Genomic DNA, 15,847 nt, shown 5'->3' on the forward strand with positions numbered 1-15,847 from the left:
CATAGGGGAATTCAGACACTAATTAAGAAATCCAGCAGCGGAAAAGCTGGTATTTGGTTACATAAAGTAACCGACAAGTTCTCATTTGCATAAATAACCTGTATGTTCTGGACCATCTCTATTGGATGAATATGATGAAAAGTGAAAAGTGTGGATATAGTGCAAAATTAAGTGTGCATCATTTGCACACTTCTCTTTGGGTGCATTATGGGTATTAAATAGTGCGCTATACAGATTTGAATACAGATTGAACCCTTCAAAATGGACGCCTGAAATGTGGTAGGCCTACTATATAGGGCACAATTGGACCAATTTGAAAACAGCCAGGGTTGAAGTGAAATCGTTACAAAACACAAACGCACCCCAGTACTCGAAAGTGACTTAAGTGGGTGAATTCAGAAGTCAATTGCAAGTAGGGTTCAGCTGTCTCACACAAAGATGACTACAGTTTGGCCGTGGACGTTGGTGATTTCACCCAGCACCCGGGGAACACCCCTGACCACTACAGTATAACTCTACTCTCCCATGCCCTCCCATGGGGGATTATGGTTGTTTGTTGTTGGGAGTGGCAACCTGAAGCCCCTCCACTATGTTGACTTTAAAATGTTAGCGTCCTCTGATCCACTTAAAAAAAAAAACATCTACTTCTTTCCTCCTCTTCACTTTTCCCTATTAATCGCTTTCTCTTTGCGTGCGTGCGAGTCAAATCACACCTGTTGAAATACAACAGGTTCCGCCTTTTTTCTCTCTCTTCTCTCTCTCTCTCTCTCTCTCTCTCTCTCTCTCTTCTCTCTCTCTCTCTCTCTCTCACTCTCTCTCTTCTCCTCTCTCTCTCTTCTTCTCTCTCTCTCTTCTTTGCGGCTTACCTCCAAATACAGCCGGCCATAAATAACAAGATTTCATGTGCACTATTTGTGCGCAGGGGGACAGCGGTTTCCTGATTCCTCAGGGTGAAACGCTTTTGGTGGATGAATCACAGGTGTGGGAGACATCGTGTGGTGAATGGAGCCCAGGTGCCCGAGTTATTTCTGGTGCGCGTCGTTAATCAACAACCTGATGTTGAAATATGGCTTGTAATTTTACCAGTTTTAAAAATAGTGTTCCCTCGGCTGCGCACAGGCAAGGCAGGGAAATAATAATAAGGGCAGAATAAAGTCAAGAGACTGTGAGAATGTTTTATATTAATGTGACCGAGCGAAATGTGTTCTGTTTTTATCAGCAACGCCCGTTGTGAGTGAAAGCGGGAGGGAAAAAAATGTCAGTTGGATAATAAAAACTATAAAGCGAGTGATTTTGAAATGACTGATAACGATAATTTGATAGTTTCAATCCCACTGCATAATCAGCACTTTGATTTAAAGAACTGATTCATAACTAGCTTCTCCAATTACTGTGTGTGGAGCCTATAGATTTAATCTGGAAAAGGCAGTCTTGGGGAAATTAATAAACCAAGTTGGTCCAATTCAAATCTAAACTAGAAAACACTGAAACTGAAAGTGCAACTTTCGCATAGAAGCGCAACTTTTACTTAGAGAATAGATATTAGAGAGAAAACTATAACATGTAGGCCTTTGTTATAACATTCAAAATTAAAAATGCAACTCATCTGTGGTTTAGTCACACAAACACAATCGCTTATAAACACTCTGGTCAAGAATATACACTTACTAGTTCTTATTTTCCTTTAAATTTCTCCAACGGGCATCTGAAAGCTTAAATCAAGGTCCGCATTACAAAAGGGACAGTCTCAACATCTGATAATAAGCAGTTTATCGTCGCTAAATGAGGACAACATAGCAATGCCAATACACATGTGGCCTCTGACGCCATGCCGGTCAATATCTATTGACAGACAAATCATTGTTGTTGTTTTTCTTTCATCTCGTCATTGGCCTGGCCCAACGCATGAGCGAAGAGGTGGAGTTGGTGGTGGTGGTGGAGGTGGTGGTGGTGGTAGTGGTGTGGTGTGGGTGAAGGCTAAACCAGGGGGAAGCAAATGTGATTGGATTTTCAGTCTCCGTCATTAAATTCCCATGCGGGGAATACTAATTCCAGTATTTAGTGCGGTGATGCCGGGGCTTGCTTTCATCTTAAACTGATTCCAGTCTAATTAGATTGGGCATGTGGGGTGGTGGTGGTGGTGGTGGTGGTGGTGGTGGTGAACGGGTGGTGGTGGATGTATCCGTCTGGACTAATCCCTGCCTCTCTGTCCCAAACATTGTATTATCCAGAGAAAATCCATTGGCTGCGGGCTATATAGAGAGCACCACCACCACCACCCTCCTCCTCCTCCTCTGCTCCCAGCTCCTGCTCCGTGTCAGGCGGTACGACGGGGCATCGGGTGGTGCATCCCACCGCCCAGGGTGGTGCCCCCGCCGCCCAGGGCGGAGGCTCGTAGTGCGGAGAGCCGAACCGGACGCAGAAGAAGGGGCCCTTTTGGAATTTAGAGCCAACCTTTTTGTTTATAACCTTTTTGTTGGTTTGAAAATGTGCTTTTGGGGATCGCTGTTGTCTAACATACCACACAAACTCACGTCTCTCAGCGGTCTCTCAAAGTAAATGGAAATGTGAAAAGTACACAAAAACTGGAATGATTCGTCCTCATTTTTTTGTTCTGATGCATAATATTTGAATTCAGCAGATTTGGAATTGGTGGAAAATGTGTGATTTGTAACCAGAGAGCCCACTCGCGTGGAGCAGCACTTCCTCTATAAGTATCTCTGTTTTGACAAACTTTATTAATACTGAACCAACCGGGAGTTTATTTGTGACCGACGTAAACGTAATCAGGAAGCGCTCCTAACTAAATGAACCATTTAAATCTGAATCTGTGCTCTCTGGCGGCTCTTCTCCATTATCCGTTTGGTTCAAAAGATCTGATTGGAAACTACAATGTGGGCTTGGCTACCATGTACATAATGTACTCCCTCCATACATGTAGAGGGACACACACACACACACACACACACACACACACACACACACACACACACACACACACACACACACACACACACATATTACAGGCAGCCGGCACACAGCACCACCCATTTAGCCAGAGCGCTAATGAATTGCCAAGTGAACCACAATGAACAGAAAGAAAGAGAGAAGGAGATGAAGATGAAACAGTTCTCCTCGTTGCTGAGAAGGCCTAAAAAATGAAAATGCCTTCAGCCATTGTTTTCCCCCACCCTCTCCAAAGGTCAAACGCAATTCAATCCCATAATATGTAAGGGGGAGGGGAGAGGGGGGGGGGGAAACTGGGAAGACCTCCCCAATGTTGACTACGTTGACAACCGTCCACACTTTAAAAGAGGGGGATGGGCGGTTGGGGTGGGGGACAACAAGAAAAGGGCTATTCAGCAGAAAGAAGCTGGGGCCTGTAAAAAAGAAACAGAGGACATGTCTTCAAGGGCGCAAAGGGGCTTCAAGTAAAGATGAGTGTGTGCTGTGTTGTGTGTGTGTTGTGTCGGGGGGGGGGGATTGTGATGATGTCCCGCATTTCTTCCCTCCACCTCCGCGTGTCTCGATGTGTCGAGGAGAACAACAAAAGGCCAGAGTGTAAAAAATATATATAATAATAAAGAGCCCCCAACCCCCACCACGCAGCCTCCCGCTTCTCTTTTACCCCCCACTTGAGATTTCATTAGGGCGAGTTTAATGACTTGTGAATGTCAGGTTCCTCCGTGACCCTGACACTGCTGACCAACCCGGTGGGCTGGCAGGACGTGATGTATTGTGTCACGCCGCGGCCTGATGTGCAATTTTATAATGTGGCAGCAGCCGTCTGACCCCACAGCATATCAAAGGTTACCCCTCCATCCCAGTGTGTGTGTGTGTGTGTGTGTCACCCCCTCCCTCTTTTTAATGGGATTTTTAAGGGTGAGGTAGAAGGGTGGTGGGGGGTAGGGGGTTGGACGATGAAGCATCATCATTTTCTTTGCATTTAAAGTGAACGGCTAATTTAGTATTGATACAGAAATGAGCCTTCTGCTCTGTTTGGTAAGTCACGCCCGCTGGTTGTGTTTCTCTGGCCCGGTGGAAAGGGGGAAAACACTTCACGCACACCTTTTTCCCATTACGGTGTCCACCATTCGTCGCACACTTTATTGCTTATTTATAGACGCGGCCCCATTGTATTAAGGAGAGTCCAGAGAGAATAAATTATAAAGGTCACAAGCATCATAGAATATGCATTAGTTTACAGCTATATCTATCTATATATCTATATAAATATTTTCATATATATTTATATATATACATATATATACCTCTGAATGGTAGATGTTAATGTCAAACCATAAAACTGGAAAGTGAATCAAATGTAAAATAAGTGGCAAAATGTAAAGCACTCAGATTTAATATTTCTACAACGCCCCCTTCAATGTAAGAGCGTCCATCTTGATTTAGTGTGTGGTTGAGCCTGATGAAAGAAATAAGACAGCAGATCAAATGATAATCCTGTGTGTATCTAAAGTCAAACTATGAGAAAGGCACAATAATACATTTGATTGTGCCAAAAGCTGAGCTGAAATGAAGTCCCTTTAAGATGGGAAGATATAATGAGATAAATAATAATGAAAACAATGTCCCCAAGTTCCCTTTTGTGATACAACAAAAGAATGTTCAAGATAGTAGAATTGTTAAATGAATCCCACATTCCTTTATCCCTGATACTATTGATGTCTAATATTACATTTATCTTCAAAACATTTAATTGAATTATCAGAAGAAAAAATACATAAAAGCATAAAACCGATAGAGGTTTAGAAGTAGATATTTTTTCATTCAAATGGAAACTACAAAGTAAAAACCTGCATCTGAGAGAGTTACGTTTCTCTATGAATCCTGAGTGTTTCAGTTATTGATAGTTAGAGAATGGAATAAAGAGTCTGAACTGTTCTTGTTGATTTTGTGAATGAAGTGCTAGGATGACGATATATGTGTGGTCATAACAACAACGATAAACAATGAGATAATGATGAGTGCATTGGAGGGGAGAGGACAATGGAAATAAGGACATACATAATGAAGCCAACGCGGTTTGCAGATACAGTTTTTAATGTATCACAACAATGAGCAACAAACATACTTGATGAACTATTTCCAGAAGTTGTTCAAATACCATCTACAATAAACGTCATTTCAACTATGACAACAGGTCTGTGACAAAATAAAAAAAAAGGTTTCAAAACCATGTTATTACCGTGATACGGCACAGTTGAGACCTCAAACAGTACAGTAACAAAAACTAATGCGACTACCCTCTATATATAAAACATCAATAACATTTTTGGTTTAGTTTATTTAAAGTTTTAGCCATAGGGGCTTCTTCTTATTAAAACCTCAGGGTGCATTTCCTATGTAACCCAGATGTTGAAGAGTACATATTGTGTAGGATAAGATTGCGCCGTGAAAATCCCTTTGACATCCAGAAGAACTCCAATTTTCAACCTTTTGAAGGCTGTCCCCATAAACATGAAACAATCCATCCATTTTTTTTTTTTAAGTTTGTTTTTTTGTTTTTTTCTCTTTTTGGCTGCTGTGCAGTTGCAATATCTATGTACAGTTATATTGTGGACCATCCTTTTTGTTGGTTTGTTAGCTTTGACCAGTCCTTGTGTGTGGGAAGCGTCCTGTCAAATGCTAGCATCTTAGCCCATGATGCTAGCCACGACAGTTCAGTCTTTTCGATGCTGAGCCACAGAGTGGGGGGAAAGGCAAAAAGCCAGAGTTGTGAAAGCCTTTGGAATTAGGACAGTCGCTTATGTTTGTACAATGGCAGAATTGCACCTTGGTAGGCCAGGATGTCTCTTATGAAACACAATCGAAAAGTGTCTTCAGAATTAAAGTAAAATGTTAAAATACTAAAAATTTCAAATAAGAACATTTAAAAAGCTCACAGAGAGAATAAAAAAAAATGATATTTTGTTTTAAACTTTGAACAAATAAAAAAAAACACCTGTACAATAATAAAACATAGGAGGAAATGTTGATTTCATCGTTTGAAACAATAACTAAGCATGATTTGATTTAACCTGTCAAACAGTTGCATTACATGCTACTTGCTCATCTCAGAATAGGAAATACCAAAAGCAATACATTTTTGCATTTCTTCATATTAATAAATTTGTACCATGCACAGCCAACTACGAATATGTACAACAGCTTAGCTTCCTTTGTTCACAAGCCTTTTTCTTTCATACAAATAGCCTTCTGTTACTTTGGAATGAATCACATTGGTTTTAATTACCAAACTAGAAAGTGATTCGTAAAAAAATTGAACACCCTTTGACAGCTTTCACATTCTTAGTTCCACAGCAAATTAAAATTAAAATAAAATTAAAAAAGCTAAGCAAAGCAATTCATGAATCAGTATTTTTGACTGGATAATGATGAGAAAGTTTTATGGCAAGCAAAAAAAAAAAAGGGAAATAAAATAAAATATATATATCCTACTAAAACACAGTAGCAGCAAATGTTGTAAGGTAATACTTTGAAATGCTGAAAATCACTAGAAGCGGAAAAATCAGGACATTGACTTGAACGGTAGATCAGCAGAAGTGCCTGGAGAATTGGTGGTGGGATGATCGCGACCTATACACTAAATGCAGTGTACAGGTATAACACTGTTGTGTTGTTGAGTACTACAAGCATGTGAAAATGTTTCAAAATACAAAACAAATGCTGTTGTCCCCCTTTTTAAAGCAGCATATTTGCAATCTTGGAGCAAATATTCATACCTTTTTTTTTTCTTTTTTTTATCATGACCAACTTGTACCTTTACAGTTTCAAGTATACAGTACTACTTTCATGGATGTACCAATTGTTAAATAGGTCTATAGTTCGGTATCAATCCTGTAACAAATGGACCAATATGCTGCTGCAATAGACACAAATAATAATTATAACTGAAAAATACATACACACAAACAGGAAAAAAAAAACTATTAAATTAACAAATGTCTACCCAAACAATAATTAAAAAAAAGACAAAATAAGTGCACTATAGTCCAGACACAAGCAGGTACCTTAACAGTACAGCAATTCACAAATGAAACATGTTATATTCACATAATCCTCAAGAGTCTATCAAAACTAGAATTATTACCTCTTCAGAAAAGGGTGTGAGCAGAGGTAAGGTGAGAAGGTAAGAGTTGGCACAGATTAGTATACTCTACAAGAAAAAAAGGGGGCTGGGGCGAGGGGGCGGGAAATAGATACAGTTTGTTGTAATACAAACTGGCAAACACAGGGGCATCATACACATTTACGTCACCTTTCTAAATTCCCTCAGTGGCAAAACCATACTGTCTTTGTAGGTCAAAAACTAAAAGGATATGCACATCGTCCATTGTAACAGTTATATTGTCTCTTGGTACTCTATACACATCAAGGAAATGCGTCAGATAAAGCTTGACATGTTTTGGTTATAAGCCAGGTGTACCCAGGCTTGTTGCTGCTTTAACAAATGAGAAATGTTATGTTCTGACCTGAGAATTTAAAGCTACTGAATTACACCTATCTAAACTAAGAGAGATTCTCTTTGAGGGTTCTGGATCGTCATCCCATACAGTACATGCTAGCATTTGGAAAACAATCCAGCTGAGGTGCAATTTGCTATCGTGAGAGTTTTTGGCTTGAAACAAGCCCCCCCAAGGGAGCCTGTGGGATTTTTTTCCTACTCCATGTTTTTGTATACAATATAAGCTCAGTCAAGCATCTCCAACAGTTCTGTCCATAACAAAAATCAATCAATATCTTGCCAGCATATCAATATGGGAAAAACAATCCTGAGTCAATCATTTGGTACTGTAATTTTTTGGGTTAAGAGAAACTTTGGAACTGCAGTTTAAAAAGTCTTATTTTTTTCTATAAGCAAGGGATCCTTTTTTTCCACTCCTACACACTGAACATATCCATTCTTATACTACTGAAGCTCGCGTCTAGGCCAGAGGTTGGCTTAGCCTTGACCTCCAACGCGTTATCTAAGTCATCCAGCTTCTGGCTTAGCTCATTGTCAGACTCGTCTGAACAACTCTCGGTGGGTAGTGAGGTTGGAACCCCTGAGGTGCTGCAGGAAGTTGAGGTAACCGTTGAAGGTGAGGAAAGGGGGGGAGGAGGAGAGGCAGACGGGGAGGAAGAGGAAGCAGCTTTCCGGGCTGTGGTGGCCTGGAACAGGACATTTGGCCAGGACTTCATGGACAAGCGAGAGAGATGAGGAAAGGTGTTATTAGAAGGAGCTGCAGACTGCGAGGTAGATGTGGTGTTAGGAGTAGGGGAGCAGACAGAGTGAGGTAATAATCTAGTATGCTCTTTGGCATTTCTCATTGCTTGTTTGATTGTTTTCTCTTTGTGCATGCTCGACTGAAGGTGTTGGCCAAGTGCTTCGTTCCCATTAACAACCACGTTGCAGGCGACACAGGTGTACTTGCTCACTGCCTTTCGAAGCACCGTCTCTTGCGGGTCGGTAAAAGCATGTCCGAAGTAACAGAAGGACTTCTGGTGACGCACCACGGAATCTTCGTCAGCGAAAATCATCTGGCACTTCCTGCATATAAACTCATGCTTGACAGACGGTACTATAAAAGCATCTGGAAAATCTGCGGTACTTTTGGTATCTATTTTCGGTTCTTCCTTTGTGCTTTCTGTTGAAGAGCCTTTGTTGGTGTCATCCTTAGTCTCCATTGCTTCTGCTTTTGGTTTGAAGGAGCTGCTGGCTGGGGTGCTCTGCACACTCTGGGCTGTCTTCACAGGGGTTGGTTTCTGCTGCTTCTGGTGTTGCTGCTGCTGCTTCTGGTGCTGCTCGAGCTGCTTTTGCTGCTGCTGCTGCTGCTTCTGCAGTGAATCCTGGAGGGACTGCTGGTACTGCTGGTACTGCTGCAGCAGTGCCGTGGGGGACAGGCCGGCGGCCATGGCGGCCTGCGGCATCGCTGCCGGGCCGTATGGAAACAGGTTTTCCATTCCGCACAGCGGCGGGAAGTAGCCGCCCCCTTGGACCCCTCTCGGCATCTGCGGCGAGAAGCAGTTGGAGAACCCGGGAAGGAAATAGGGCAGGAACTGGTTCCCCAGGAAGGAACTGGGGTCACTGGCCGCCAGGGCGTTCTGCAGTGCTTGCAGCTGAGCCATGTCGAGCGACGCCTCGCTCTGCTTCGCCGCTGCGGCGCTCATCCTCTCCCTCTTCTTGGCCATGCTGGGGGTCTCCGGGCGCTGCGAGCCGCCCTCGTTCTCTCGCTCTTTGTTCTTCGTCTGCGTGGGCCTGTCTCCTGGTTTCTTGGTGCTGTGGTCTCTCTCGGATTCTTTACCGTGCTGCTCTGTGTGATTAACTGCTGCCAGGGGTGTGGAGGGAACAGGAGGAGGAGGAGGTGGAGGTGGTGGTGGAGGAGGAGGAGGAGGAGTCTGCAGAAGAGTCTTGGTTGGGGTAGTGCTGAGAGACATGGCAGGAGAGGGGGTGGCTGGTGTAGGGAACCCAAGCATGCCAGCACCGGGAGACGCTAAAGCTGAAATACAGTGGTATATAAATATGGAAATGTTCAGTATTCAAATATTCAATCCAAATCACTATGGAAACTTTTTTTTTTTTTTGCATGATGAGATGGAATTGTTTTTTTTGATTGACTGACTTGATATAGTAATTAAATATTTTTGCTTTTGTTATGGATCAAAACTGTCAAATATGCTTTATAGTCATTTCTCTATGCCAAAATGAGAATAGAAATATACCAAAAGTACAATAAGGGGAAAAACAAACACAAGCAAAAACCATAATATAAATACATCTGCTCCCTCCTAAATACACTGATTGAGCATTATGCACATCATTACAACATTTTTCCTAGAAAAAAACAGCTTTGAGATAACGGAATGGATAGTAGTAGAGTAAAATAAAATAGTCTTGTTTTTTGTGCATGTTAAAACTCAGTCTATAAAGCTACCAGTCTCTTCTACCGTTTGTCATACTAACTCACCGGGGGTGTTGGGAGGAAAGACAGGAAGCGATGAGGGCCCGTTCACTCCAGGAAGCAGGACTGGTGGTAGGCCAGATATTCCTGGGTAGCTGGAGGGCAGGCTGAGGCCATGAAGTGCATTGTTGTTGTCCACCGTCATCTGCTTCTGCTGGCCAGGCAAGGTGAGTCCGTCGCCAACCTTCTTCATACGGTCCAGCTCTTGCTGCGCCATCAGCTGACGGACAGTGGTCGGGGCTAGGTAGTCTTTTTCTCTGTCCACCTGGTTCCCCAGGGTTTCCTGCACTTTGGCAATGTGCTGTTTGGAGAAGATGTGGTCACGCACCGACATCCGTGCGGTGTACTTCACGCAACACAGGGTACACTCGGGCCGAGGCCCCTCGGGTGATCCTTGACTTATCATGAATGGCTTTCCGATGTTTATCTTGAACTTCTTCTCTTTAGCGCGGGCGTTCTGGAACCACACCTGGACCACGCGCTTGGGAAGTCCGATCTCATTGCCGAGCATCTCGCACTCCTGCATGGTCGGTGTGCGGTAGTCGCTGAAGCAGGCCTTAAGGACCTTGAGTTGCAAGTTACTCATCTGGGTCCTGAAACGTTTGTGGCCTGGTCTGTCCCCGCTGCAACTGCCTTTTCCTGACTTGAAGGGGTTTGACCCTCCAAATGGACTAGGGGAGCTGGGGTCAGTCAAGCTGGAGCATTCACTCCTGTCGTTCAGTTCATCCATATCATCCGTGGAGTTAAAGTAAGAGTCGTAGTCTTTTGCAGAAAAGCTGAGAGCGGGGCTCACCATGCTAAACTGGAAGCGGTCATCATCGCCATTGGAGCTAGGGGCAGCATTGCTTTTGTTGTCTCCCAACTTGTCGCTGCCATTGGCCGTTAGGTTTTCAACTTCATTGTTGTTTCCCTCGTCTCCAGTGGTGACATCGCTTATGGCGGTGTTTATCGACGAGGTCTCATCAAAGTCCATCTTGTTAAGGTCATAAGAGGAGGCCTCGGCAGAAATCATATTGGGCCCGTCAGTTTCATCACAAGGTTCTGCTCGCAAGGATGAAGGGCTGGAGAAGTTTTTTAACTGTGTTTCAGTTGGTTTGACGGGAGTGGAGGACGCAGCCGGCAGCTCATAGTCACTTGGCTCCGTCTTAGTAGGGAGTTGGGGGTATTCAAAGAAGTTGTACTTATTAGGGCTTTCGCCTGTTTCATTGTCCTGATTCATCATTGGGCTTGGAGGCAAACTGAAGCCTGCCTGTTTAGCCTCATGCCAGTGTCGAGAGCGTATGTGACTATCGAGGGCTGATTTTGCTTTAAATAGTGCTCTGCAAAAGGGGCATTTCTTGTGGGACTGGGAGGGCCCAATCGCTCTGAACTGCCCTTTTCTCTCCCTGGCACGGGTGTTCTGGAACCAGACTTGCACAACTCTCTTCTTGAGACCCACCTCTCTAGCAATATGGTCCAGCATCTTTCGGGTTGGGTTAGAGTCAAGTAGGTATTTGTCATAAAGAACCTCCAGTTGTTCGGGTGTGATGGTGGTTCTCAGACGTTTGTCTCTGTGTTGTTCTTCACTACTGTTTCCACCGTCTTTGTCATTGGCATTTTCTTCCTTCTCATCAAGTTTCCTTTTCATTGACCCCGAACCAAGGGTAGAGGATGGGCCGGAACTGCTTTGAGAAGGCATCTGTGAGAGGCCTCCAGCCAACAGTTGGCTAGCCATCAGTGGGTTATTGGGGTCAAATATCATATAGGGCATATCAAGCGGCCTTTCCAGAAACTGGGAATGAAGAAATTGATTTTGAGCAGCAAGGAAATGCATATGCTGGTGTTCTTGCCACAATTCCATGCTGGGGAATGCAATCTTACACTGGTCACACTGGTACTGCAGCATCTGGTGAGGAAGGCTGTTTGTCAGTGAGGAGAGGGCCAGTGAGAGTGAGCTTGATGGTACTGCAGCTGACTGTGGTTGAGAATGGGGCCTTGACATCTGTGACTGGGGTGGCTTTGGCGGCGGAGGCTGAGGTGTCGAGGCCTTGGATGGTCTTGGCTCTGACAGTGTCTTCACCACTGGTGAGGGCGCAGTTTCAGTCTGTTTGGGTTTCACCTCAGGAGGCATCTCAGGCTTAGGGGAGGTCTTCCCCATGCTGGGACGAGGAGATGGCATCAGAGGGGAGATTGAGCCAGAGTTGGTGATAGTAGCCTGGAGCTGCTTGGGTGGCTCTGGAGTCATTTGTTTCATCCTTGCCGGTCCCGGTTCTACGGTGTCTAAGAATTCCACAATGGGAATTTCCTCACTACCTTCCTCATCCTCATCCTTGTAACACTGCTTCTTCTGGTGGGTGATAAGGTCAAAGATACGTGGGAACACAATGTTGCACTTTTTACACTGGTACTGCATGTTGCTGGTTCGGATGTAACGCTCATTGGTCAGCTCTTTCTTCTCATTGTCTTTACAATCTGCCTGGTTCTCATAGCTCTTCCTGGCTTTCTGGCGAGCGTTCTGAAACCACACGACTATAACACGAGTTGGGAGGTTGAGCACAGTAGACAGCTGCTCAATCTCATCATCCTTAGGATAGGCATTGGTGTCAAAGAAATCCTGAAGCACTCTCAATTGATAATCAGTGAATCGGGTCCGGGAGGACCTCTTGTTCATTCCTGATTCCGTTCTGTAGTATTCCAGCGCATTCATCTGCGGTTCCATTCGTATATCTTCCAATGTAGTCATGGGAGGGATACTGAAGTTGTACGGTGAGTCTTTGCTTCGCTGCCGCTCTTTGAAGAGGGTATTACGGAACCAGTGCTTGATGACCTTCTGGGGCAGACCGGACTTCTCTGACATCTCCTGAATTTGCTCTTCATTTGGAGAGTTGTTTATGTCAAAATGAGCTCTGAGGATCTTCAGTTGGTCGTCAGTGATGCGTGTTCGTGGACGCTTGAATTGGGACTGGCGGAGGAAGTTTGGGTCAAGGCCCAGCTGCTGCTGACAGAGCTGTGTAAGATCAGACGTCAGCGACTCCATGGTAGGCATCTGGAGGGTCAGGCCTGGGTGTTGAACAGACTGCATCATCATTGGGGAGAACATGGGCATATCCATGGGCACTTGGAGCTGCACCTGTTGGGGTGCAGGGGGAGGAGGGGGAGGCGGGGGAGGAGGTGGTGGCTGGGGTGGTGACACCTGGTGGGAAGGCTGGTGTGAGGCCTGATGCTGAACAGGTACAGGTGATGGTGCTGGGGTTTGTGGTTTGTTCATCGATGCCGGTGGAGGCTGAGGAGCTGAAACAGGTGCAGGTGCGGGAGGTGGTGGTGGAGGAGGAGGAGGTGGTGGTGGGGGAGTCTCAGGTGAAGCAGGGTTAATGGGGTAGAGTTTATCATAAGCCTCTCTGTACTGCTGGGCAAACTTCTCAAGCTCAACATAGGGGAAAAATTGGCTGTGAACGTGCTCCTGGTGGCTTTTGAGAATCAGCATGTTAGAGAAGAGTTTCCCGCACATCCCACACTCCAGCTTGTCATTGTTTATCTCCACTTGTTCACCTCCTTCTTTGTTCTTCCTCTGGTTTTTCTGTCTGTTCTCATTGTACTGGATAACCAGTTCAAATCCAAAGTTTTCCAAAAGGGCCTTGGCGGCATTACCTCTAGCTCCTGACACTATACGTGGGGGAGGAATTGAAGGCTCGGAGAACTTGGACTTTTTGGACTCTTTGCTGTCTTTTCCTCCATCATTGACTGCCTCGCCTCCGTTGTCTGTCTTTGCTCTGCCCTCATGTTTCTCATGGTGGTCTTCTGCCTCCCTGGACATTTGGATATCAGATACAGACACAGCACTAGGCTCCATTTTGGTTTTGTGGTTCTGCATCTGCAGGTTCTTCTGCTGCTGAAGGTGATTCTGGGTGGCTTGTTGCTGCTGTTGATGTTGCTGCTGCTGCTGCTGTTGTTGCTGCTGCTGTTGCTGCTGCTGTTGCTGAGCCTGTTGCTGAGCCTGCTGCATCACGTGCTGCTGCTGCATCTGCTGCTTCAAGTCCTCCAGGAATGATCCAGTGAGGCCAGGCATGCCAAACGCAGCTGCAGAGTGTAGCGCCAGCTCTGGGCTCAGGTTGAACTCTGCTCCCGGGATGTAAAAGGGGAAGAGGAACTGGGGCTGTTGGAACTGCAGCAGTGACTCTGGAGTCATGGGGAAATGGGGGAAGAATGCCGGGTTGAGGAACTGAGGCTGGAAGAAGGCAGCCTGCTGCTGGAGCTCGTGCTGGAGTTGCATCTGTAGCTGGGCATTTGACTGAGCGGTCTGGTGACTGCTCGCCTGAGCCGAGACGTGATCAGTAGTCGTGCTTTGTTTAGTGTTGCTGTTGCTGCTGCTGTTACTTTCTTTGGCTTCCACTGAGTTTTCTTTGTTGGTAGAAGGTGTTCCACTCCTAGCACTGTCTTGGTTGTTGCTGGACCCTTGCGCGGATGGCGCTGGGCTCTTTGCTGGCACTGGGCCACTAGTTCCGGAGATGCCGCTGCTGCTTTCGCTTTTGGCTGTTCTGGCTTTGGTCTGGTGTAGCACGGACCTCATGTGAATCTCGAGGGTTGAACTTTGGCTGTAGGCAACGTTGCAGATATTGCATTTGAACGGTTTGTTGTCAATGCTGTTGCTTGTTTCTTGTGGTACTGGGCTTGAGGCTTCTTGCAGGACCTTCTTTAGCTTGTGCAGGTGAGAAACTGAATTATAGTGGACTAGCAGTATATTCTTTTGAGTGAAAGACTCTTTGCAAACTGTGCACTTGTAGGGTCGGGAAGGGTCTAAAAACTTCTCCATTGTAAAGTTTGGCCCCTTTCTAAAGGGTAGGGTACGTTTTGGTTCTGCTCCCATTTCATCTAGCAAAGAGCTGCTGTCACTTCCTGTAGGACTGGGCTTCTCCTCTTGGTCCATCTCGTCATCTTTGTCCAAGTCGTGTTCGAAGGCCTGAGCTTCCTCCAAGGCCCTCGCTTCACTCTCGGTAATGTCTCCATTCAGCGGTAGGCTGCCGATGAGCTGCTGGACCTCTGCTTCGCTCAGCTCAGGGTGGCCGTTCTCCAAGTGTTTCCTCAGGGCCATGAAGGTCCTGAAGCTGCGCTGGCAAAGGCTGCACATGGTGGCCGCTCGGATGGCGTGGTACTGGGAATGGATCTGAAGCTTCTGCATGGTCTTGAAGGCCAGGCTGCAGTGGTTGCATCGATACTTGTACACGTGCCGATCGGAGACGGAGAGCTGCTGCTGCTGCTGCTGGAGCCTCTGGAGCTCATTGAGGTGGTCCTGCAGGCTGTCCGGGGACTTGCTCTCGTGTCCGTGCCCACTGGTCCTCTTCCAGTCCGGGGCCTCAGGGGCCTCCTTGGGGGGCTTCAGCTCTTCTGCCTGGTCCATTTCAGTTTTCTCATGGGTGATCATCAGGTCATCCTTTGAGTTGTTTCCTAAAAAAGATCATAAGAAATAGGTAAATATGTGACCATGTATGCAAAATGTACAACACAAGGTAAATATTAACATTATGTATATTTTTTACTTGTTTTCCCTAGAGGTAAATATTCATAAACTAAGTGAATGAAATGAATGATAAGATAAGTCTACGTATGGAACAGTACACAAATAAATATAAGATGGCTACCTTGAGACTTCCCGGGCCCATCAGAGAGGGCAGGGAGGGAGTCCATCAAAGCAAGGGCTTTCTCTTGTCCAGGAGCAGGATGCAGTATATTGTTTGGCGTGGGCATTGTGTCAGGTCCAACCACCTATAAAGAACAAAGGACATGTTGAATTAACATGCAGACTATTGGAAGGTCTGCAACTAAAATTTAATATCGGTCACACAAACCGCATGTTCCCACCCCTTAAAGCAAAGCATGTGCGTCAGAATTTGTTTTTCCAAGAGCCTGTG

At 45.4% G+C, this 15,847-nt stretch overlaps 1 protein-coding gene across 1 annotated transcript; it reads right to left on the reverse strand.

Moving 5' to 3' along the window:
• Positions 1-5,048: 5,048 nt before the first annotated feature.
• Positions 5,049-15,695, reverse strand: zfhx4 (zinc finger homeobox 4). Its single transcript, XM_084489367.1, has 3 exons — positions 15,578-15,695; positions 9,969-15,383; positions 5,049-9,500 (listed from the first exon to the last, which is right to left on the reverse strand). The coding sequence occupies exons 1-3, from the start codon at positions 15,681-15,683 to the stop codon at positions 7,903-7,905; spliced, it is 7,119 nt and encodes a 2,372-aa protein (XP_084345493.1). The 5' UTR covers positions 15,684-15,695; the 3' UTR covers positions 5,049-7,902.
• Positions 15,696-15,847: the final 152 nt, after the last annotated feature.

This window comes from Micromesistius poutassou (assembly GCF_964030765.1).
Source record: "Micromesistius poutassou genome assembly, contig: SCAFFOLD_5496, whole genome shotgun sequence".
Classification (NCBI taxonomy): Eukaryota; Metazoa; Chordata; class Actinopteri; order Gadiformes; family Gadidae; genus Micromesistius; species Micromesistius poutassou.